Source organism: Pteronotus mesoamericanus, unplaced genomic scaffold (assembly GCF_021234165.1).
Source record: "Pteronotus mesoamericanus isolate MK-2021 breed Mesoamerican mustached bat unplaced genomic scaffold, CSHL_Meso_final contig_90, whole genome shotgun sequence".
In the NCBI taxonomy this organism is placed as follows: domain Eukaryota; kingdom Metazoa; phylum Chordata; class Mammalia; order Chiroptera; family Mormoopidae; genus Pteronotus; species Pteronotus mesoamericanus.
In genome coordinates, this window is record NW_026555277.1 from 32,011,357 (window position 1) to 32,038,021 (window position 26,665).

General features: G+C 34.4%; 1 protein-coding gene across 2 annotated transcripts in view; it reads right to left on the reverse strand.

Annotated features, from left to right (window-relative positions):
* QSER1 (glutamine and serine rich 1) overlaps positions 1–26,665 on the reverse strand; it is a 64,480-nt gene that overhangs the window by 22,793 nt on the left and 15,022 nt on the right. For both annotated transcript variants that reach the window (XM_054585957.1, XM_054585958.1), the window contains 7 exons: positions 25,035–25,147; positions 24,474–24,635; positions 17,243–20,932; positions 7,572–7,876; positions 6,363–6,479; positions 5,492–5,625; positions 3,412–3,626 (listed from right to left, as the gene is read on the reverse strand). In XM_054585957.1, the coding sequence (XP_054441932.1) occupies positions 3,412–3,626; positions 5,492–5,625; positions 6,363–6,479; positions 7,572–7,876; positions 17,243–20,932; positions 24,474–24,635; positions 25,035–25,147 (4,736 nt within the window). The remainder of the gene's footprint in view (positions 1–3,411; positions 3,627–5,491; positions 5,626–6,362; positions 6,480–7,571; positions 7,877–17,242; positions 20,933–24,473; positions 24,636–25,034; positions 25,148–26,665) is intronic.

A 26,665-nucleotide genomic window follows, 5' to 3' on the forward strand; every position in this document is an offset into this window, starting at 1 on the left:
GAACTACAAATCAAAATGAGATACCACTATCCATAACAAGTGTTGGTGAGGATGTGAGAACATAGGAACTCCCATACATTGCTGGTAGGGATGTAAAATGGTGCAACCATGATAGAAAAAATAGTTTGCTGGTTGCTAACAAGCTAAACATACAACTATCATATGACTCAGCAATTCCACTCCTAGGTATATATACCCCAAAGAATTGAAAACAAAGACACAAAGAGATATCTGTATGTCAGTGTTCAATGCAGCATTATTTACAATAACCAAAGGTGGAAATAATCCAAGTGTCCATCAACAGATAAAAAAAAAACAATGAACATACAGTGTATACACTTACAATATAATAGTATTCAACAATAAAAAGGAATGAAGTTCTTATACATGCTATAACCTTGAAAACATGCTAAGTGAAATAAACCAGATACACTTACATGCGATATTTAGAATAGGCAAATTCATGAAGACAGAAAGTAGATTAGAGATTACCAGCAGCTGGGAGAAGGTGAATTATTGCTTAATAGTTACAAAGATTCTGTTTGGGATGAAGAAAAGTTTTGGAAATAGTTGTGATAGTTGCATAATAATGTAAATTTAATTAATGCTACTTAATTGTACACTTTAAAATGGTTAACATGGCAAATTTTGTTATATTTTACAAATTTTTAAAGTGGGGAAAAAAAACAACAAAAAAAGGCCCTGCGTGAGTGGCTCAATTGGTTGGAGTGCCATCCTGTAGACCAAAAGGTGAGTTTGATCCCATCAGGGCACATGCCTAGGTTATAATGTTCTAATCCCCAGTTGGGGCACATACAGGAGACAATCAATTGATATTTCTCTATCTCTCCCTTCTCTGTCTAAAATCAATAAATATATATCCTTAAGTGAGGATTTTTTAAAATGAAGACCAAAAAAAGAAATAGAATATGTACATCAATGACCAAACAAGTATTTTCATGTGACAAATGAAATGTTATAAAATCATTCATGGATGAAAGATACATTGAAAAGGTAACATAAACCAAGATTTTAATGTAACAAGCAAGAAAAGTTGAAGAAACTACCACTTGTCAAGTTTATCAAGTAAAACACTTTCCTTGAGTAGCAAATAAAAATATCCTTAATTATTTGAGAAGGTGATTAAAATACTCCCTCTCCCAACTATGTATCTATGTAAGGCTGCATTTTCTTCCTATACTTTAACCAAAATAGCTTGTAACAAACAATGCAGAAGCAAGTACGAAATGCTACTCTTCTAAATAATGTTAACTTAGTAACATTATAGTTGTTGAAAAAACTTATGTTAATATCTAATGGGTTTATTTTAAATAAATATTTTTAAAATTTCTATTTAATCAATATTTGGTAAATATCAATTAGTCCACAAAAAGCTTAGAGTTTTGAAATCCTCAATACATTTGAAGATTATAAAGAAGTTCTGAAACAAACAGGTTGGAAACCATCAGTTTATAAATTTATATTTATTATTAATATTTGCTTTTTATAAAAGAAGCACTTATAATGTTTGCCTAACTTTAAGTAACAGTGGTAACTGAAGTTAAAAATGAAAGAGAAATTTTATCATTAAAAAAAAAAAGTAAGAAGAAAAATTTTATCCTGATGGTCCTTCGGAGAATTTAATGTAAGCTCAGAACCCAACCTTCTATATTCTAAACAGCAAGTATGAATGTTAACTGCAAAATTTATTTAAAATGTCTTGCATACATACTCAAAGCACTGAATTTCTTTATAAATTCTGATAAGCACATTTCTAAACAACCATTCCTAAGTAGCTTTTAAAAACAATACATTTTAAATCAACTTCTGCACTGCAGGGTTTTTTTAAAAATATTTTATTTATTTTAGAGAGAAGGAAAGGGAGGGCGAACGAGAGGAAGAGAAACATCGTTGTGTGAGAGAAACATCGATTTGGTTGTCTCTCACAGGCTCGCTTTCAACCAGGGACCTGGCCTGCAACCCAGGCAATTGCCAGGAATCAAACTGGCAGCCTTTTGGTTTGCAGGACAATGTCCAACACACTAAGCCACACCAGTCAGGGCTGAAGAATTTTTGTTATGATTCTATTTCAATTCAAATAATCTCAAGATCAGCTTCCAAGCAACGATACCTGTAATGTCAGAAACCATTCTAGACAAACAGTACCCCCAATATCCAATTCATCATTCAAGTTCAAGCCAAGATTACAAACTGAATTTCTCAAATGCATCCCCTGCTCCCCCCATCCATTCCTGCTACCACATAAGGTTCAGACTTTCAATTTATAAAAGAACTATGATGTTTTGTAATTCAACTTCAAATTTCTCATGTAGTTTTCTACTTAAATCCCTCTAAGGACTTTGCTTACAGGATTCCAAAGCTTTTTAGCTTCAGCATGGCACACAGTTTTCCATCAACCTTTCATCTCTTCCTTCCTACCTTAAACTTTATGCTCTAGAGGAAAGGTCAGCAAACTTTCTCTGTAATTGGCCAGATGGTAAATATTTGAGGCTTTAAGGGTTATATGCTGTCTGTAACAACTAAAACCTGCCACTGTAGGTGGGAAGCATTGTAAGAGAATATGCAAATGGTTCAGTATTCCAATAAAACTGTACTTATAAAATAGACTGCAGAGCCGGTTTGGCTCACTGGCCATAGTTTGCCACCTCTGCTCTAGACTACTGAACCATTTGAAATTTCTTGTGTATATTATACAGTAAGTTTGATGGCTAATGGAAAGTGTACTGATATATTCTTGTGTTTTACAACCACCTCAGATTTTATTTATAATAAAGTAAAATATCTATATCCAGCCTACATAAATGCTCTTCGGTGTCTTCAGGAGTTTTTAAGAATGTACAATTGTTCTAACATAAAAAAAAACTTGGTAATTGTTATCTATTTCATCCTTTTCATGTTACAAAAGTAAGGCACAGGGAGGTAGGTTACTTAGCTTAGCCATGGGCAACCAGATATACATTTATTATTGATAAAAATTCCACATGTGAACATATACATTTTTATATATATTACCATACATAGTTTCAGAGTTGCTGCTTCCTAGGCTTGTTTTACTCTTCTAGCATAAACACAAACTCAGAAGTTTAGAATCAGAGGACTCAGTAAATCATGTGATCTAATCCTCATGCTACTCAAAGAGCTAAAATAACTGGAATTCTAAAGCTAGAACTCATAAATGTCTTCTTTCAGTTTACTGCTTTTTCTATTTCACAAAGCTATATGTGTGAGCAAAATGCTCAGGGAAAGTGAACTTACTTTCGTAAAAGTCTAAGCAGAACTTAATAGGTAGCAAAATCCCCTAAAAGATAAATTCTGAATTTTCAGTATTCCTCCTCCCCATTTATGCAGATAATTTAAGTAACGAAGGTATTCATTTCATGGAGAACTCACCCTCATCATCACTACTAGAATGGATCTCAGGAGATGACTCAGATTGGGACGATGAAAATTCTTCTTTCCATTTCTTCCGTTTCTTTGGTGGTGGCTCAGCCTTTACTTTTAGCTGTTTACCTTTGGGTTTCATGGAAGGGGCTTTTGTAGTTGTAGTTTTTGGTGTTGGAGGATCAGAAGTTTTACTGCTATTACTAGGCTTAGCCTGAACAGTTCTGCAATGTTATAAACAGACTGCATTAACACACTGAAATCTTGTCAAATTAAAATAAATTAGACAAAGGAAAAAAAGAAAAATAGAGGTGGGGATTGGTTGAAAGGTGAAGGGATTAGTCAAACAACATATATGAATGACCTGTGGACATGGACAACTGTGTGGGGATTGACTGCGTGAGTGGGGGGGCGGGCTGGGTAGAGGGGAGAATTGGGAAAAACTGGGACAACTGTAATAGCATAAACAATAAAATATTTAAATTTTTTCAAAAAAGAAAACACTAGAGAAGAATAGTTTAACTACCTCAACAATACCTCCAAAATAAAGTCCAAGTCCTATCATGTTTCCAATGATGATTTCCCCCCAGTTCTCTGGAAATACATTCTTTACCTACCGACATTCAATATTCAATTACTAAGGGACTATTAATTCAATCACTATTTCTGTCTCTCCACCCCCCATCACTTTATGAACTCATTTTCCAGAGTGAGGCTGTGCAACAGATGATCAATGGGCTTTGAGAAGTAATGCATAATAAACCCTCGATAGCTGTATCTGGCTCTGAACATCACAAACTCTCACAGGTGGTGCAGGTTTTGATATGGAGAAGGAGCTGCATCTGTCCTGGAGCCCCTTAAGAAGATTTGCTGTATGCTAATTCTAGAGATTTGAATGGATCACATTCCATTATAAAAATAAGGTGAGCTGTTTCCAATGAGCTGAAATTTTAATTAAACCAGACTTTCAGACAACAGTGTGGTGATTGCTGGGGGAGGGGAGTGTAAGAGAACTAAATGGTAATGGGAAAAGAAAAAAAACAAACAAAAAACAATAAGCCCTGGCTGGTGTGGCTCACTGGACTGAGCGCCAGCCTGTGAACCAAAGGGTTGCTGGTTCCATTCCCAATCAGGGCACATGCCTGGGTTGCAGGCCAGGTCCCCAGTGGGGGCCCGTGAGAGACAACCACGTGTTGATGTTTCTCTCCTCCTCCCTCCCTCATCTCTCTAAAAATAAATGAATAAAATGTTTTTAAGAAATACAATAACGATTAAATTTAAAAAAAAATTTTTTTTAAATAAATAAGTAGTCCTGGCTGGTGTGGCTCAGTGGATTGAGTGCCAGCCTGCAAACCAAAAGGTCACTGGTTCAATTCCGAGTCTAGGGCACATGCCTGGGTTGCGGGCCAAGGTCTGCGGTAGCGGGTATGGGGCACGTGAGAGGGAACCACACACTGATGCTTCTCTCCCTCTCTTTCTCCCTCCTTTCCCTTCTCTCTAAAAATAAATAAATAAAATCTTTAAAATAAATACATAAATAAACTAGATTTTCCTAGCAGTAGATTGAGAATAAGTAGTTCCATTCCCTTTTCCATACAGATAACAGGGCATGTGGCGCGGCCAGTATTCTTGCAGATTCATGCTCCAGACAACTGGGAATTACATTAATATATGATAATAACTATTTTACTCTTGCTTAGTAATATACAGGTCTTATATTTTTTCTCAAAATTTTTATTAATCTGACACCATTAATATTTCCATTCTATGTATAATAAAGGTTATCTGACACTAGGTCACAAAAAGCTGGACTCAAACCTTTTGACTCCAAATTCTTTCTTTTCCTCCTCACTACATGGTGGGGTGGGGAAGGAAGGGTCCCCATCCCACCACAAATAGCCATGAGCTTTACAATTCCTGTCTTGTTACTTCAAAAGGAATCAATTATTACATAGAGCACTGAATTTTTTGACTTGTATATAATGGAAAAAAATCAGTCTTTAATTGATGTAGTTCTTTGTACAAGACATCACCAATAATAAGCCTTCTAATATTACTACACAAATATATTACTTAAGAAAATAAATACCTGATAGTCTGTGAAGGCTTACTTCTTGGCTTTTTGGAACACACTCTGACATACTCCTTTTTGTTTGTGTTTTCAATGAACTTCACATATATCCTTTTGTATTTACTCTTTGCATCTCCAAAATATCCAAGGTACTATGAAAAAAAACCACTTTGAATTACATAATTATACATTCTGTACATAGAATATATTACTTTGTCAGCTTCCTTCATGTTTTTCAAAATGCAGCTCTTGCCAGGCTAATTTCATCCTCAATAAAAACGGTCCTTAACTGCAGGCCCTATACATAGAAGCAATCTCATTTGGCTAATCATCAGATCCTTACTTACTTAATGGTACTAAACAAGTACATAAGCACAAAAGAATAACTTCTGTAAGTCCTCTGGTAAATCAGGGTATTTGACTAGCATAATAATCAACATAAGTCTCTGGAGCCTCTCTAAACTCATCACAGACTAGCACTAATTCCTTTCCTTTATTAGAAAAAAAGTTAAGCAATAGTATAAAGAGACTTAATTTTAAGGAGCTAGTATTTATAAATTTTAGTTTAAAATCAGACCATCAGTATCACATACAGGTACATCTAGTTTTACAGTGCTTCACAGACATACTGTTTTGTTTTTTTTTTTTAATGAATTGAAGGCAAGGCCTTACACCAGCAAAAAGATTGTAACTTGCAGTATTGTGATGGTCTAGAACTGAACCTGCAATATCTCTGAGGTGTGCCTGTACTCTGTCATTCAAATTTTATGCTATTCTATATTAGAAAGACTCACTATAAACTGTTTAAATTTAAGTCATTCTATATTTTCCTCAGGACCACTGTCAAAAAAAAAAGGGGGGGGCTAATATAAACAAGCATTTTGCTTACACTATTTGTAGCAGCAAATTCTCTTTGCCCATCTCGAATTTCAGGAACAAACTTCTGCAATAAAGCTTTTTGTACTTTCCAAATAGCAGGGGGTTCTTTTCCTGTTTTTAAAGCCTCCTGTAATAAGCAGAATTAATTACATTTATAAAAACTAGCAACATATTTCTTGATTTATAGAATCTAAGAGCTAAAGGAAGTCATTAAAAACTTTGTAGCTCAACCTTTTGTCTTTTACCTAGCTGAACTTTTATACTCATTCCTATGAGCTGGCTATTCAATCTCTGCTTAAATTCCCCAAGAAATACATAGCACACCAACATGAAAAGTAGCCCATTACCCTTTTGAATAGCTCCAGAAAAATTTTCCTCTAATGATACTGCATATGTTATTTATGCAATTTTGTAACAGTACATACATATTCAAAAAGACCAGAAACAAATATGCTAAAACATTAACGGCAGTAAACTATGAATAAAAGTAATATAGATATTTGAATTTTATACTTTTTAATGCCATTCCTTTCCACCCCAATTAAAATATAAAATCACAATCAAGCAAACAAGACAAACACAGGTTCTCTCAACCACAGCTAAATTTTCTTGTATGAAATTGTAGTCCTGGTCATGTAGCTCAGTTGGTTAGAATATTGTAGCCTGATGTGCCAAAGTTGGGGGTTCAATCCCTGGTATGGACACATACAACAATCAACAAATGAATGCATACATAAGTGGAGCAACAAATCAATGTTTCTCTCCCTAGAATACATAAAAGTTAGGAAAAAAAAACTGTAACATTCCACTCATGGTTCTATAATTTAAGATTACCAAAATAGATCTAATTCTACTCTTGTATTTTATTCCTGTAACTTTCTTTAAACTATAAAGTTAGAGAAATAGCTATTTTCTCCAAACTCTTATCAATACAATTATTTGGGAGCCTTGAAAAACAATGAACATTTCAGAGCTTCTCTAATCACTAGTACATAAACATACTAACTAGTCAGAAATATAATAAACTCATCTGTAAGTTAAAATTATTTTAAGCTATTTTCTTTTATACAGTATCTGATATCTACTAGTGATTTTATTATTTAATAATTACAACAAAGTATTTGAAAATATAACTTTTTGCAATTCAGGCTAGACATATGCTACTACAGTAATCATGAAGGTTATCTTACTACATTAAAACCTTTATAGTTTACATCACCTTAAAAGTCTCTATGTCTTCTATCTTTAACACAAATTCATCACGTTCTCTGTATTGGCCTTCTCCTCCACTTTCTGTGTTCTCATCATCTGTAAAACCTTCTATGGCGACAGTGTCTTGTCCTTTTGCACACTGGTTTGAAGGAAGACCATCAAGTTCAATGGGTTTTGGGAGTTCTGTAGAGCTTTTATTTTCCAAGATATTTACTGCACACGAAGTTGTACCCACAGTGGTGGAGGAAGTAGTAGCAGTACCAGTAGTATTGGCAATTAGGCTAGTAGTTGCCACTTGTAGGGCTTCTGAAACTAGATCAAGCAAATGCAAATAAATAATACAAATAATTAAACACTGATTTGTTTTGAGTAAAACCCTAACAGGAGAAAAAGAAACACAATTATTTTTGCCATCAAATTATTTGAAACACTCTAAACTGCAGTAAGAAATTAAAGAATGGTTGTTAATTTTCAATAATCAAAGTGGAGAGAATCACAAACTGAGAACCTACACTGACCATAAGTCCCCTTAGGTAACACAAAGATATTTTTTAAAAAGACATACAAAAGCAATGCAAGATAAGGGTCATCTGACCAAAGCTGTGAAAAATTCCTAGAAGCAGAATGGATGTGGAAAGAGAAACAACACCCCCAAAATATTTTTGTATTAGTACTAGAAGCTATAGAAATAAAAAGGATTATAAAGTAGTAACATGAAAATTGTATCCTAACAAATAACTTAGTTGAAATGGACAAATTTCCTAAAAAGACACAAACTAATGAAATGGACTCAAGAAGAACCAGAATGTCTGAATAGATCAGCAATTTTCAACTGGTGTGCAGCAAGAATTTTTAAAACATGCAATACCTGATTCTTCAGTCAGGGGCACTTTTCTCTTAGATTGTAAAATAAAAAAATGGTAACAGCCAACACAACAATAGCCATCCAGCATGAAGGAATCAAAATTATACCTATTTTTTGTCAAACCTGCAAAAACTGTATTTTTTAGTATGATGCAGATTTTTACTAATTAGTTCATGTGTGCCGTGAGATGCAAAAGATTGAAAATTGCTAAAATAGACCAGTAACAAGTGAATAAAATAAATTTAAAAACATCGCACAAAGATAAGCACAGGCCAAAATGGGTTCAGAGATGGGTTTTTCCAACAGTTTAGTAAGACTACCAATCCATCAGAAACTCCAAAAAACAGGGGGAAATACTTCCAAACTCATTTTATGAGACTAGTATTATTCTAATAGCTAAACCACACAAAAACATTGTGAAAAAACTGTAGACCAGTATCCCTTATGAATGTAAACACAAAAATATTCAAGAAAATATGAGAAAATCCACCAACATGTAAAAGAATTACCCAAATGGGTTTTATTCTAGGAATGCATGCTTAGAGATCTCAGTGGGCAAAGAAAAAAGCATTTGGTAAAATTCAACATCATGAATAAACACTTTCATGGTAAAAAACACTCAGCAACCTAAAAATAGAAGGGAAATTCTTCAGTTTGATAAAAGGCATCTCTCTACAAAAAACCCATAGTTAACATCACAGTTAATGGTAAAAATCTTAGATGTGCCTCCTAAGAAGGATGTTTGAAGAAATACAACTACCTTGTTTTATTGGGGTTTTTTTTGTGCTCCCCAGATACTGCATTTTTACAAATTGAAGGCTTATGGCAACCCTGAGTCAAACAAGGCTATCAGCACCATTTTTCCAACAGCATTTTCTCTTTTCATGTCTCTGTATCTTGTACTTCTCCCAAAATGTCAAACTTTTTAATTCTTTTTTCTCTCTCATGTCAAAAGCCAAGATAGTCTGAAAACTAGGCCTCTTATACCAAGCGGTAGTGAATGCTAAAGGAAAATTCTCAAAGGAAAATTTAAAAGTGCTACTCTAGTAAACACACAAACGATGATAAAGCAAAACAGCCTTACTGCTGATAGGAAGACAATTTTAGTGGTTTGGGTAGAAAATCATACCAGCCACAACATTCCCTTAAGCTAAAACTTAACCTCAATAAAACAAATCCTAACTCTCTTCCTTCAGTTCTATGAAGGACAAGGGATGTGAGGAAGCTGGAAAAGTTTGAAGCTACCAAAGGTTGGTTCATGATGTTTTAAGGAAACAAATCTCTGTAACATAAAAATGCAAGGTGAAGCAACAAGTGCTGATACAGAAGCTGCAGCAAGTTATCTGGAAGATACAGCTAAGATAATTAATGAAGGTGACTTCACTGAACAATAGATTTTCAATGTAGATGAAACAGCCTTCTATTGGAAGATGCCGCCATCTAGGACTTCTGGAGAGGAAAAGTTAATGCCGGTCTTCAAATCTTCAAAGGACAGGCTGACCCTCTTGTTAAAGGCTAATGCACGCGATGACTGTAAGTTGAAGCCAATGCTTCAATTTACCATTCTGGAAATCCTAGGGCTCTTAAGAATCATGCTAAACCTACTCTGTCTGTGCTCTATAAATGGAACCACAAAGGCTGGATGACAGCGTATCTGTTTACAACATGGTTACTGAATATTTTAAGCCCACTGTTGAGACCTACAGCTCAGAAGATTTTCTCCCTCCCTTCCCCTCTCTCTAAAAATAAACAAAATCTTTATTAAAAAAAATCATGATTTGTGGGAACAGGTCAAAATATCAACATTATCAGGATTTTGTGAAAGTTGACTCCAGCCTTTGTGGATGACTTTCAGGTTAGTCTTCCGTGGAGGAAGTAACTGCAGGTATGGTCCAAATATCAACAGATTAGAAGATGGAACTGAATTGCTACAATCTCATGATTCAACTTTAACAGTGAGGAGTGCTTCTTTCAGATGAGGTTATGGAAGAGACAATAAAAGACTTAGAATCTATTATATAAACTTAGTTGATAAGGCAATGGCAGGGTTTGAGAAGACTGACTCCAATTTTAAAAGAAGTTCTGTGGACAAAATGCTATCAGACAGCATCACATGATACAGAGAAACTGTAAAAGAAGAGTCAACGCAGCATTTTTTTAAAGCAATTAAGTACATTTTAATTAAGATATATACTTTTTTTGATATAATGCTACTGTAAACTCAATAGACTACAGTATAGTATAAATATAATTTTTATATGTACTGAGAAACCAAAAAATTCATGTGACTTGTTCTATTTTGAAATTTGCTTTACTTTGATGGTTTGGAACTGAACCAGCAATATCTCTGAGGGATGGTTGTATTTGCAGATGACATGATCTTTCACCTACAAATCCTTAAGATTCCACTAAAAAAACCATTAGAATTAATAAGTTCAGGAACTTTGCAGGGTACAAGATCAATATATAAATACCGATTGTGTTTCTATATACTTGCAATGAACCATCCAAAAGTGAATTTAGGAACACAATTCCATTTATAATAGCATCAAAAAGAAAACATTTAGAAATAAATTTAACAGAAGAAGTGCAAAGTTTACACTCTGAAAACTATAAACATTGTTGAAAGAATTACAAGTCTAAGTAAGTGGGAAAATGTCCCATGTTGATGTATCAAAAGACAACATTGTACAGATGGCAATACTCCCCAAAGTAAGCTACGGAATCAGCAGAGTAGGTAAAGCTAGGAATGAAACAGGACTGACCCTGTACTGATGATTACTAAAATAGTGATGCATAAATTGGTCTAATTATACCAATCTTTGTACTTTTGCTTATATTTGAAAATTTACATAATTAAAAGTACTTTTTAAAAAATGTTTAATTTCCAAATTCGTAAAGGAGAAAAATACATCAGTACTGTATGATAAGTTTTAAAACAAGCCAAAACAAAAGCATAGAGTTTAAGGATGCAAACACAGGTAGTAAAATTATACAAGAAAAAGCAAGGAAGTAATTACCATCCAACTCAGATAGTGGTTAATTCTAGAAGTTATGAGTTGAGGTTTATTTAATACTCACTTTATTTTTGTCCTTTTTTGCTTTCTGATTAATAGCATTTAATATCATAAATTTCCTTCTTTGACCTACTCTCTTGGCACATCACATTAGTTTTAAAATATAATGTTCCACTGTCCTGAGTGTTTGTCACTTCAACTGTGGTTTCCTTTATAAGCCAAGTCATTTAGAAATTATAACAAGTTATTCAGAACTTTTAAAATAAAAACTTGTCTTTATTTCTTTATACCTTTACTTTTTCTTTCAGATATTCTTTAATGAAATTACTGTATTGTGGTCAGGGAATATGGCTTAAATAATGTCTGCATTTTCAAATTTATGGGAAAAATTTTTTAAGCTGGAGAAATTTTTGTGTTTTTATGTGTTACAGTTCCACATGTAAGTTTTATTTCATTAAAAAAAGTGTTCTGAAAAGACATAACACAGATATGGGAAAACTGACTAAATATACCAATAATTAACAATAAAATTAGTATGCAATATTAAAAAGAGATGTGGGAAATTAAATGGGAAAAAGATTTTATTATAAAAGAAAATTACCTTTAGTAAAATTTTATGCACCTGATTATATATGTTCAAAACATATCAAGTAAACAGTATTAGATAAATAATGAAACATAGTTGGAAACTTTAACACACCTTTTCCAGGAATCAACAGATCAAGCAATCTAAAAACAAATAAGGACAGGGAGGATTTTAAAAAACTTCATTATTATTAAAAATTTCAAATAAACACAAAAGTAGAGAATACAACCCTCATGTACCATAATCCAGCATTAACCACAAACACATTGGTATACTTTTTTCATCTATCCATCCAATACCCCTTTTATATTTGCTGGAATACTTTAAGGCAAATTCTAGACCTGTCCATTTAACTCCAACATATATACATACATTTTCTTATATAACCTAATATCATTTATTACATCAAACAAAACATAAAAAGATATAAAGGATTTAAATAATATTATCAAGTAAAACTTATTATCACTTGGAATTTATAAAAACTGACTTTTTATCAAGCTAATAAAATTTCCATACATTTAAAAATGCAGACATTATTTAAGCCATATTCCCTTGACAATACAAGGCCACAAATTAGTAATAAAGGAATACCAACAGCAATAACAAACACCAAAACCTACTAGGAAACAGGCAAAAAACCCATTGTTTTTAGTAACTTTTGGATTAAAAAAGAAATGAAAACTGTAATGACAAGCCATTTAAAAAGGACAGTGAGAGCATTACAAATTGAAACCAGAGGGGTAGAGACAGTATGGTACAAAAAAGGATACTCACACTTTAATGCCATTAGTTAGAAAGCAAGCAAATACAAAAATTAAGCAATAAACTCAATAAGTCAAAGAGAGATTATTAAATTGAACCAATGGAAGATTGGGAAAAGAACTGATAAAAGCAGAAATTAAGAAAAAATAAGTAAAAAATGGTAACAGGAGCAAGAAAAAGGAAGGACATTGGTTCCCTGAAAAGAATCATTTAATAGGCAAACTTTTCACAGAATGATCAACAAAAAGATTCAAGAAATCATTTAGAGCAAGGAAGATCATAACTACAGAAATAGAGGATACAAAAATTTACAAGGGAATACTATGTATAATTTTATAACAACTTTAAAATTAAGTGAAAGAGATGATTTTACTAGAAAATATACCGTTCTTAAATTGACCCAGATAGATCAAACTACCCCGGGAAAACATTGCAAAGTCTCTGATATATTCTTAGAAAGTTTAACCAAACCCCTATAATATGTGGTAAACTTCTTCAATTTAAAACATCAGAATATTCTGCCCTGGCTTTTGTGGCTCAGTGGACTGAGTGCTGGCCAGCAAACCAAAGGGTCACTGGTTTGATTCCCAGTTAGGCAGCACATGCCTGGGTTTCAGGCCAGGTCCCAAGTGGGGCGCAAGGGGCAACCACACATTGATGTTTCTCTCCCTCTTTCTCCCTCCCTTCCCCTCTCTCTAAAAATAAATAAATAAAATCTTTAAAAAACAATTCAGAATATTCCTGAATACAAACAAAAATAAAACTAAACAAACCTAGCAGTAGCTACTCTCATTTTTGAATCTAGAAAATGATTCTAGAAATGATTTGAATCTTGAATTCTAGGTGTAAAAATCCCAAATAAAAAAACTTTAAATCTTGCAATGGGTTAAAATAATGCATCATAACCAAGGAGAGTAAGTAGAATTTTTTTTTTAAAGGTTCAGCATTAGGAAATCAACTGAATTTATAGTTAAAAACTTTTCTGACAAAAAAAAACTCCGAGTCTAGAAGGTTTCACTAGCAAATTCAACCAAACATTTGTGGAGGAAATACTACCACCAAATCTTTTACAGAAAATACAAAAGAAGGGAACACTCCCTAACTTATTTTTGAAATCAGCAATAACAAGATACCAAAACCAGACAAAAACACTACAAAAAGAAAACTACATGCTAATATCCATTGTAAACACAGATGCAAAAGATTTAGAAAACTGATTCCATCCATGTATAAAAAAAAGATAATATATCAAAGTCAGTGGAGTTTATCCTGGGAGTGCAAGGCCACACATATTTTTCAAAATCAATGTAATTCACCATATTTACAGACTAAATAAGAAAATCATAATCATTTCAACAAAGAAAAAGCATTTGACAAAATTCAACCTCCATTCATTATAAAAACTGTCAGCAAATTAAGAAATGTAAGGCTTCTTTTACCTACACTTAACATCATACTTGATGGTGAGACTGACATCTTTCCCTCAAAGATCAACAACATGATCAGGATGTACAAACTCACCATTCTCATTAAACATTCTATAGGAAACCCTAGCCTGTGTATTAACACAGGAATGAAAAAAGCATGAGACTGGAAAAGGAGAAATAAAATTATATTTGCAAATGACATCATTTTCTACATAAAAAAATCCTATGGACTCAAAAAAAATCCTAGAATAAACGAGTTGTGCAGATTCGCAGGATTTAAAAACTCAACATATAAAAATCAACTCTATATTTATAATCTAACAATGAATACTTGGAATTTGAAAACTTTAAAAAGTATAATTTATAATAAATAGCACCCCTAAAATATTCCAGAATATACCTAACAAAGCATGTGCAGGATCTATATGCCAAAAACTACAAAAAAGACTAGTGAAAGAAATGAAAGATGTTTATAAATTGTTAAGACTCAATATACTGTTTTTTAAAAAAAAGATTTTATTTACTTATTTTTAGAGAGAGGGGAAGGGAGGGAGAAAGAGAGGGACAGAAACATGGATGTAAAGTGAAACACTGATCAGTTGCCTCTCTCATGCCCCGAACTGGGAAACTGGCTTGCAACCCAGGCATGTGCCCTGACCAGGAATCAAATGGGAAATCGAACAGGCCACCTTTCAGTTTGCGGGTAAGACTCAATATATTGTTGACGGTTCAATTTTCTTCAAATTGCTATAGATTCAAGGAAATCAAAGTCAAAATCCCAGCAGGAGTTTCTGCAGATGCCAACATGTGATTAGAAAATTTATATGAAAAAGGAAAGGAATTAAAAATAGGCAAAACAATTCTGAAAAAGACAAATGTGGAAAATTCACACTGCCTTCTTTCAAGACTTACCGTAAAACTACAGCAATTAATAGTATGGTATCGGTGAAAGCATACACACATAGATCAACGTAACAGAACTGAGTCCCAAAAGAGATTCATATAAACATGATCAATTGATTTTCACAAAGGTGCAAAGGCAAGGCAATCAAAGAGAAAGGATTATCTTTTCAACAAATGGTACTGGAAAAGCTTCTATACATTAAAAAAAAGTAGCTTCAACTCATACCTCATATCTTATACAAAAATAAAATCAAAAGGGATCATGGGTCTAAATGTAAAATGCAAAACTTTCAAACTTCTAGAAGAAAACAGAATATTTTTCTGACCATGAGTTAGGCAAAAAGCATAAATCATAAAAGGAAAAAAAAGGATAAATTAAACCTCCTTACAGTTTAAAACTTCTACCCTTCAGAAACATTTAAGGGCTGTGGAAGTTTAGAGGACATGAGCACTAATTCTGTTTGGATTAACTGTCACAAAGTGACTTTGAAGATGGTCTTCAAAGATAACTAAGTGTCTGCTGGGTTAAAAAATGGAGAGAGAAGTAAGAAAAACCTGTCCAAAGACTCACAATTGTGAAGGAGCTCATAGGTCCAAAGGACAATGAGAAACTCAGTTGTCACAGAAGAGGGAAAGTGGAAAGAGTAATAAATGGAAAAGGAGAATTTTAACATATTATTTCTCTTTCTTCCCATTAAACACCAAGAAGTATTTCAAAGTAGAGAAATAACAGTTTTTCTTTTCTATAAAGATACATCTGATGATAATGTAGTGGATGGACTGCAATAGAGACTGATGGAAAGAATTCTAATGAGAAGTTAATGATTAGTTGCAATAATCCCAGCAAGAGATGAGTTCCTGCAGATGAGGTAGCAATGGGGATACTAAAGAAAATTTCAAAGACCTTGTAATAGTACAGACTGGGTTGATTTTAACTACAAATAAGAAAAGTTATCTGAAAGAATCTATTTTTAAGACACATTTTAGAACAGAAATTACGAAAGCTTTGTTCTAGGAATGTAAGAGAATATTGTAATAGTAATTGCAAAGCACTCTGAATTGGGGTAGAGGAGTGTAAAATCTTACTAGGATTAGCCACATCCATAAATGTCTTAGTCACACTGACCTTCTATTCTGCTAATTTCCCTGTATAACAAAATAGGAATTCTTTAAAAATATACTAGGAGATAGTTACATATATTTGGGATATCATTTGTTTCATGTCACTTTAGTAGTTAAGGGTATTATCAAGTCCAGAAAGAAGCTAAGAAGTATATCACAAAACAAGGTTTACCTCTTAAAGCACCACTCTATTTATACAAAAGAGCTAGGCAGAATAGCCTCTAGAACCATGCAAACTTGAGTTCAGATTCCAGCTCTGCCACTTACTAGCTGTATGGACCTCGGCAATTCATTTACTGTTGTATCATCTGTGTATTGGGAGTAACAATACATATCTCCCCACCACTGCTCCTAGTTACTGGCATAGAGGTGGTAGCTATTTTATCATTTTAAATTTTTCCTTTGCATATTCCTTAACATAGTAACATTTATACTCAGCAATTATTTACATAAGGCAGTGCATTATAAAATAGTTCCTCTAAATGTCCCCTTAACTACAGAGTAAAGTGAAACACATACCCAAAGATGTGGACATATGGTCTGAAGCCAGAGGAGAATTTTATATTAATGTGTATGCTGCACACAATATAACCATATTTAATAGTAAAATGTTAATCTTCAGGTAAAATTGGCATACCAAGAAAATATGCCAGTTTATACTACAACAAAGCCCTCATACAATGCCTCATATCCATAAGCTATTCAAAATGTGTGTCTCAGATTAGACAAGTCTTGATAGCATACCATGTTGTTAGGCTGTGTGTGGAAAAAGCCAAGATAAAAACAGAACTACTCAACGTAAAACCCAGACCTTTTCCACAGGCAAGGAACACTAGAAAAAGTCAGTCAATCTCCTAAGATACCTACCTATGCATTTTTTGTCCTGAAAATTTATTTGCAGACCTGCTTCAAATGAAGAAAGCTTAAAACCCGATCTTACAGCCATAAAATAGTGGAAAGTCATATTTATGAATCTAAATTTTAAAACTTTACCTGTTTTCTTTTTTTTATCAGATGTAGCATCCAAAGTAGTTAAGGTAGTAGAGGTGCTTTTATAAATATCATGACTGCATACTCCAGGATCATCTTCATCAGAAGAAAATGAAGATAAATGTTCTAAGTTTTTGGGTTCCCTAACTTTTTCTGATGGACTGTTAGCCCCAGTTTCAGACACTAACGGTGTGGGTGTTGTAGATGAAGCCTTTGGAAATGGTGGAGGACAAAATGTACGAACAATCTGGGTCCCTGGTCGTCTAGTCCTGTTAGGCATTCGTACAGCAAGAGTGGAAAACTGCTGCTTGGGCCCAGATTTCAGAAAATCTAAGAAAGAGGCAATAAATCCTGTTTTGACTTCTGGCTGTTTTTCCTCTACTTCTTTGATCTTCTGTCTCATTTTTTCTTGATGCTGATAAACATCATGGCAGCCTTCAGAGGGAGGAGGAGTATATGGCAAATACATATCTGTTCCCCTCGAGTTCTGGCGTTTCCCTTGGGCAGGTCTTTTCACCTGTTTCTGATTACTATTGTCTTCCTCTTTAGTTTGCCCTTTCCCTTTAGGTTTCTTCTTCTGAAGATTAAAATGCATTAAATCTTGGTGTTCTTCTTCAATCTTGACACTGATTGCCTCCCCAGGTTGGGCCATGGCCAACAGTGCAAGTGCACTCCTAGTCGGGTTCACTGACACACCACTGTCATCCCCTGCTAAGGTGAATTCACTCTCTGATGTAGCACTTTCTCCACTTATACTTCTACTACTAGAAACAAACTCTTGGTTTCTATTATTATTTAATGAACTATCAACAGGAACTTCACAATCATCTTCAGATTCGTGATTGGTAACAGATTGTTTCTTGAATGGGCCAGAACTTTGTTCCTGTACCTCATGATTTGGTCCAGCCACTGGTGAAGTTAGTTTCGATGGTTTATTTTGACCAGGTGTTTCAATGTGCTGTTGATCAAGAGTCATTTTTGACTGAAGGGTAGGTACTGGTGAAACGTTTACTGTAACTTGACTTCCATTCAGGGAAATATTTAAATTCTGTGGCTTTCCTACTGTAGCTGTTAGAGAATTAAAATCTGAACTCACATGCCCGACATCTAATGACTGCTGAAAATGAGATTTAGAATCACCATTTTCAATAACCGGAATGTTTTCATTTGAAGTTGACTTGGAAAAATCAGAAGGTGTCACCCCACAAGCTGCAGCTGTAGCTGCTAAGATATCATCTACATTTGATAAGATATTTCTTTCATCACTGAGAAGCATTGCTTCTGGGAAACATATTGATCCAAGGGAAACAAAGTGATTCTTTGAATCATGTTGATTTGTTTCACTAAAGTGGCCCTTTGTCGTTAGATGTTGTTGTAAAGGCTTTGAAGACTCAGAGAGATCCATTTTCATAATTTCAGGATTTTGAGTATGGAGTTGCTGCTGAGAATGATCACCATTGCTCTGAATAATAGAACCATCAATTTGAAGAAAAGGATGTACTATTTGTTGGGGACTTGGAACACGCTGTACTTGTAAAGATGCCTTTACTTGTCCTAAACCTGCCTGAAGCATTGACTGTTGAAGAATTTGTAAATCACAGGCAGAATCTAGAAGGATCTGTGTATTAGGAAGAGATGCCTGATGGCCATGCCCTAAAGCATGATTTGGAATTTGAATCTGAGATGAGGCATTAATAATTTGATCATGCTGCTCCTGAACCTTAGCTTCATGAACCTTATGTATAAGAGAGTGCTGCTGGTTTAGGTCTTTAGTATTCAACCTTATTTGTGGAGTTTGCATTAAATCAGTTGCCTTCTTAATGTCAAGGGTTGCTGCATTGTTGACTTGGCCAATTTGTTGGTTAAGTTGTGTCACTGACCCAACCATACTTTCTTCTTTTTTTGAACCCTGCAGAGCAATCCCAACAACTTGGTCTTCAAGATGGGAATTACTTCTGATTACACTCTGAGGATATCTGTCATCTGCTTTTGACACCTTGTAAGCTGGTTCTTGAACATTAATTTCCCCATCAGATAGCCTTTGGGTTGATGACTCAACAGATACCTGTGGCTGTAATACCTGTAACTCTTGCATTGGAAAATCATCTTCTTGCTTTGAAGATGTATACACATTCGAGTCAAGTTTTCTTTCAGCATAAGATTTTGGATCAGGGGAAGGTACGTTATTTTGTAATGTCTGACAGTGAGTAGGAGATGTAAAAGATGATTGGACAGCAGGCAAAAACTTTTGGGACTGGGGAGATGATGACCCTTGAGCCTGAGCATTTTGGGAAGAATGCATAGAAATATAATTCTGGGTTGTGCTAGAATCTGGCAAACTCTGAGCTCGAGAGGTGGAAGAATAAGAAAGAGAAGGAGCTGTTAATGTTAGGGACTGCCCTGACGCATAGCTTTCTGAAGGACTAACAACTGACAAAACTTGTGATTGAGATGAATAATTAACCTGTGTCTGGCTAACTGGGGACAAACCCTGAGAATGACCAGATGAGTAACTTTGAGACTGGCTAACTGAAGACAGATCTCTTGTTTGAGCAGGGTAATTCTCATTTGTAACTGAAGATAATACCTCTTGCTGATTAGAAGAATAATTAAGTGTCTGATTTTCAGAAGTTATAGTCTGAGATGAGCCAGAAAAAGTCAATGTTTTATATAAGGGTGGCAGCTTTTCAACCTTGCTGGACCTATAAACCTGTGAATGAACAATAGATGGCACATTATGTGGCTGTACTAAACCATAATTTTGGGATTGACTAACTGATAAAAGGCTTGGTAGTTGCGCTGTAGAATAAATTTGTGCTTGGCCTGATATTACAGAACTCTGGTTGTGTAAAGGTTTGGAATAGCTTAGTGTTTGCACAGGAGGAATTACACTTTGAGGTTTTGGGGTTTTAGTTGATGTGAGTGGTTGTTTCGTAGAACAGCTTTTTATTTTTGTAGTGGAAGGAGGATACCCTGATGATGGAATTGCAGATGAATAAGACTGAGCAAGTTCCACTGAGACCTGGGAGGTCTTCTGCTGCAATTCTCCATTGCTCACCTGAGTGGACTCTCCAATTGGGCTACAGGATAAAGATGACTGCCTGCTTGTTTCCTGAAAATTAACTACACTTGCGTTTGATAGATACGTATGTAAGGAATGCTGTGAACCAGTCAGTTGTGTCTGAACAGACTGGGTACCTGAAGGCCGCTGATGGTGTTTAATAACACTACATTCTCGAAGAAGAGCTCTTTCAATGGAAGCTGTAGAATTAGTAAATAGAGTTGAACTGTAGGCTTGAGGAGTTTGCTGGGTTCCCCCAAGTGGTGAAGGCAACAAACTGAACTGAGGTTGTAAAAGATGTGGTGCAGACTCTTGAGCTGAGCGATACGTTGAGGACTGAGGTGGTATGCTGTTACTTAATACAGAACTGCCAAGGCGCTCAAATGCCAAAGCAGTTGGAACAGTTCCCTGGGAAGTTTTGATTTGTAGCAAAGGGTCATGAGGATTTAAAATCCCGTTGGATGTAGTGTTAAAAGTTGAATCCTGAAGCACCAAAGGTGAGGTGGTGGCGAAGTTCCTATTGCTGAAGGTGGTGGGATGCTGATAAGCAGAGAGGGCAGAAGGTGGAAGTGTTCCAGTGGTTGGCAAAGATCCAGTAACAAACAGCTCAGCTGCTGCTGAGGAATGCATACCTATGAAGAGAAAATATGAAAGTATTTATGCAATTACAGCACCAGTACTTACATAACCTTCAACCCATCAGAACTTCTGCAAGACAAATTCTACATATAAATTATGAAAATTAAATTTCAAAATACCTAGCTTTCTTAAAGCAAAAACAAAGTTACAGGTATCAATGATTCATACCTATAATTGTTACATAAAAATGAGTTTATATATAGTTAGACAAGGCCAATTAAGAAACCAGTAAAAATGTGCATAATCTCTAGTGATTAATTTACCCAATGCAAAACACCAATGGAGAAACTAAAATATTCAAACATTAAAATGGAAACTAAATTGCCTACATTTACTATGATAAACAAATCTCACAATTAACAGAAGGTTAATGCTGAAAAGTTTTTTTTTATCAAAATATATGCACTTAAAAAATCTCTTGCATTTCAAGTTCTGACTTCCTATGAACAACTTCCAGCAGCAATAGATGCATGTTTATCATAAAAGGCTAATCAGAAATTAATAAAGTATTGTCAAGAAGAAACTGCTAACATTTCAGGACAGCATTCTAGCCAAATACAGCTAAAGTAAAAAAGTGTATACCCTTGTGATCCAAAAGTTCCACTTCTAGAAATTTAACTATGGCAATGCGAGGGAGGCAAAAACAAACAAACCAACCCTAGAATTAACTTTTAGAAGGCAGGCCAGGCTCCTTGTAGTACAGGCTTTCCCCTCTAGGTGAGTGTTCTAGGAACCCATCTGTATCAGGGTACCAACTTGCATTGTTGTGAGAGGCCCCATTTGGCTTCAGTGAATTTTTTTGAAGACTCAACACTTTTGCACATTTCATGATGGGGAATTTACCAGCACACCTGCCCACACTGCACTGAGCATTTAAGCAGTTTTTGATCAAAAAGAGAATGATTCTCATCCCGCCCTCTCTATTCACCCCATCTCACTTTGAGTTTCCCCGGATGAAAAAGGTCCTCAAAGGGAAACGTTTTGATGTGGAAGATGCGAAACAAAAAAACAACAGAAGCACTAAAAGGCATCAAAATCAATGCGTGCAAAAACTGTTTTGAGCAGTGGAAAAAAATGTCTCGATAGGTGTATTGCATCAAACGGAGAGTATTTTGAAGGTGACTGAAGTTTAAACATGTAAGAATACACAATATTTTACAAATAAATTCTGCATTTTTGGGGCCCTCCCTCATAAGTGGACGCAAAGACATCTGCACAAGATATTCACTACAGTTATTGTATATTAAGTGGAAACAACCTAAATGTCCATCAACAGAAGACTGACCAAGTAATGATGGCATATCCTAATAATACTGTTGCTATGAAAATTAATTAGGTAGATACAAAGATATCAAAAGAAAGTAAGTACCAAACTGTTACATCTTCTCTAAAAAAGTGGGACTGTTGTCAGAAATGATCACTTTCCATTTTATACACCCTTGTATTTACATGCTTTCTAGTGAGCTTCCATGTAAAAAAATTTTTCACTTTGGAAAAATGGGGGAAAACAGATTCTCTAGTTCTTTCAAAACATACTTTTCTCACTTCTTTCCATTAAATGTCAAAAAAGTTTTACTACTACAAGGATAGAAAATATCCAGTTACATTTAAAAGAATAAATAACACGTATAATTAATGGTTAAAAAAATGTAACCAGGAACTAGAATAGAAAGTCTGAGTATGTGGAATATAAAATTAGGCCAAAAGGCAAAAGATGAAGCTATTGTGTTCTTTAATATTGTTTTATTTCACACTAAAACATTAATTATCTCCTTGGAAGCAGAAGAAAATTGCTTAGGCATACTGAGAAAGCTCTATGAATAGAATTTGTATCAGAATGATAAAATATTTCCTATAGCTATCATTTACAAGTATCTTCTCAAATATGCTATGACATTTCTTATTCTTTAAAATAAAACCTTAAAAATGAACCTTCCTGTCATCCTGCAAAAAATAAAAATACAAATTGTGGGTGGTAAAAAATTGAAAAATAAAATTAAAAATGCATATAAATGAGTACAACACAGGGTGGGGCAAAAGTAAGTTTATAGTTGTGATTATGTGAAACAGTGTGTTCTTGTATTATTATTTATTAATTACCATACTATATTCCATATGAACTGAAACCTACTTTTGCCCCACTCTGTATAATATCAACTTGTTATGACTTTTATTAAATAGTGAGTCAATCTTTTCAATTAAGGATCAGTTTACATAACTTTAATGATGAGATCAGTCCACTATTGTTGACTGTACCACCTACCTACCCTGCAGTCACTAAAATAAGAGAAATTTAATCTTTCATACACACACACACAAAAACCCCCACAAAACTCAAAAAAATACATATGTGATGGATGTGTAAATTAACTAGATGGGGAAATTCTTTCACAATGTAAATGTATATTAAGTCATCACAAGGTATACTTAAAATATCTTACAATTTTATAGTCAATAAAGCTGAAGTGGAAAAAAAATTAAGTTAATCTTTACTCCTTTCAAGTATACAAGAACTACAGTTGGCCCTTAAACAACACAAGTTTGAAGTGCATGGGTTCACTTATATGAGATTTTTTTTAAAAAAAAGATTTTATTTATTTCTAGGGAGAGGGGAAGGGAGGGAGAAGAGGGAGAGAAACATGGATGTGTGAGAGATACATAGATCGGTTGCCTCTCGCACACCCCCAACTGGGGACCTGGCCTGAAACCCAGGCATGTGCCCTGACTGGAAATTGAACTGGTGACCCTTAGGTTTGCAGGCCAGCACTCAATCCACTGAGTCACTTCAGCCAGGGCTATATGAGAATTTTTACAGTAAATACTATTAAGGTTTTTTCTCTTATGATTTTTCTTGATAACATTTTCTTGAGCTTACTTTAAGGATACAGTACATATTTGTAACATATAAAATGTGTTAATTGACTACGTTATTGGTAAGGCTTCCAGTCAATAGTAGGCTAAGTAGTTAAGTTTTAGGGGGAGTCAAAAGTCATATACAACACAGGGAATATAGTCAATATTGTTATAACGCTGTATGCTACCAGGTGAGCACTAGTAGTATTGAGGGGATCACTTCATGATTTATATAAATGTCTAACCACTATGCTGTGCACTTGAAACTAATATAAAATAATATTGACTGTCAACTGTAATTGAAAAAAAGTAAATTACATTTTCTTAAAAAAAGAAAAGGTGTTATGTGGATTTTCAACTGTGCAGGTCAACGTGCCCCTAACACGTCTTTCAAGGGTCAACTGTACTTAAACTGCCAGATGAAAACTTTACTTCTAGGGTTTTCTTTAATAATTACCAAACCTCTTCAACTGGTTGGTTTTTTATCAGAGTGCTAAAACTGAATTTCTGCCAGTAACAATTTCTTGACTTTTGCCCACCTTGAAATTGTGAAAAGTTCCAGATTTCAAAGTTCACTGGAAAATCAATAATTAACTTCACTCTCGGTGACACTACCATAATGACAAGGCCACACAAAGTATATTTTTATAAGACTTAAAAATTCTGAAAACAAAGAATCACCTGTCTGCCAGGATGGAGCCCTGAATTGTGGTAAAAGAGTAGTTCCTGAAGAAGCAGCCTGAGCTGTTCGAGATTCAACAGAAGAGAGAAAGTTCATTACTGAAGATTCCTTAGTGTTAGTGGTGGCACTGTTCACACCAGTATCAAATATCCCAGAAAGACCTACATTTGAAGACAAAATATATCCCAAAGTAAAAATATTATTAACATAAAATTACATTCCTGATTGTATTTTTTTTAAAAAAATATGAAATTTGAGGTCAAAAGTTCTATAACCCTAAACTGATTTATTTTGCAATAGCAAACAAATATTAATTTGACCAAGCATAGTTTTAGTTTAAAATCTACAAAGATTCATGGAAAAGATCTTCCAACTAATTATATATAGATATTCCTTATCAATAAAAGACAAAGCTTTTAATCTCATTTTCATTTTAAAATTTCCCATGGCACTGTTAATGTCCTGCCACACATTCATAGCCCAGCACGTGAAAACTGAGTCTTCATCCTGTTCACTAAATGTACCCAGATTCATGTTATATTTCACATGAGAATTTTTACCGGATGGCTGAGGTGTGGTAGGATATCCAGGAAGCTGATGAGAGGCTGCAAAAGTCTGTCTGTGAAGGAGATTTGTTTCAGAGAGTGAGGGATGTCCTTCTTCATAGCTTAAACTAGAGGATAATAAAAATAAGTGACCGAAAAACATATCACCCAAAGCATATGATCAAAACATTTATAGAAAAAAAAATTCTAGGAGAACAATGATCAAAAGTAGCAGAAATCTTTGACTAAAACCCTGACCTATAGACAAATAAATAGATCAAACACAGTCTAACAATACTATCAAAATAGGGAAAATATATTGAAAATATATTAGGAAGAAAAATAATAAATAGTATTTTCCTTATTTCAACTTTTACCATCCAGGAGAGGTAAAATATGTTACAGTGGGAAGAGCAATATCCTGGAAAACAGGAGAGCTGAATTCATTGTCCAAGCTTAACTACTGGTGTGATTTCAATAACTGACTCAACTCCTGTCAAACTAATTTCCTGATCTGTATGAATAAAAGGCAAGATCACCTCTAAGGTCCCTCTAATTCTAACATTCTATGGAATATAACTCAAAAAAATCAATCATTAATACTATTTCCCAAAAGTTCACCTAGAAAATTTCAAGCTTGTACATTTTGAGAGCCATTCAGAACAAGATGTTTTCTTCCCTTGATTTTTATTTCAAATATTTTAAACCCAGAGAAGCCTAAAATAGTACAAGGAATAACCCATACACACCTGTCATGTAAGATTCAACACTTGTAAACATTTTGTTACATGTTTTATCTTTCTCTATACACACATTTTTTTTTTTTTTAACTAAACCACTTGAAAATAGCTTGTAGACATCATTACACTACATCCTTAATTCCTTCAACTGTATCCCCAAAGGACAGGATATTCTCCCATACAACCAATTATTAGACTTGAAGAACCTTAACATTAAGTCAATAATAGCATGTGCCTTAGCCGGGTAGCTCAGTTGGTTAGTGTTGTCCCAATACGCCAAGGTTGTGAGTGCAATCTCCAGTTAGGGTACATACAAGAAGCAACCTGAATGCATAAATAAGCGGAACAAGTCAACATCTGTCTGTCTGACTGTCTCTCTTTTCTGCTCTTCCTCTCCCTCTAAAATCAATAAAGTAAAAAAAAAAAAATTTTTTTAAATAACATGCAATACAGATGTCATAGTCCAATTCCTCTGATTATCATGGAATTTTTAAGTTTTCTCAATATCAGACCCAATCAAATTCAAGAATTGCATTTGGTTCTGTCTCTTTAAATTTAGAACAGTGCCCTCACCTTGCCCTTAATCCCAGATCCCCTTTGTCTTAATTTTATGACATGGACTTCTTGCATTATAGACTATCCCAAATTCTGGATTGGTCTGATTGTTACATAATGAGCAGTAGTGATGTTTTGAACTTATCGCATAACATGATGCATGTGAAGTCAGTTTGTGTCATTATGGGTGATGCTAAACTGGAAGATACTGTCGGATCTCTCCATGCAATTTTTTCTTCTTGGAAATTAATATGCAATTTTGAGGTATTATTTTAATATTGTGTAAATACCTTGATCCCAAAAGCCAATGATTTTAGATATCATTCACTCAAGATCTAAATTCAATTTTTG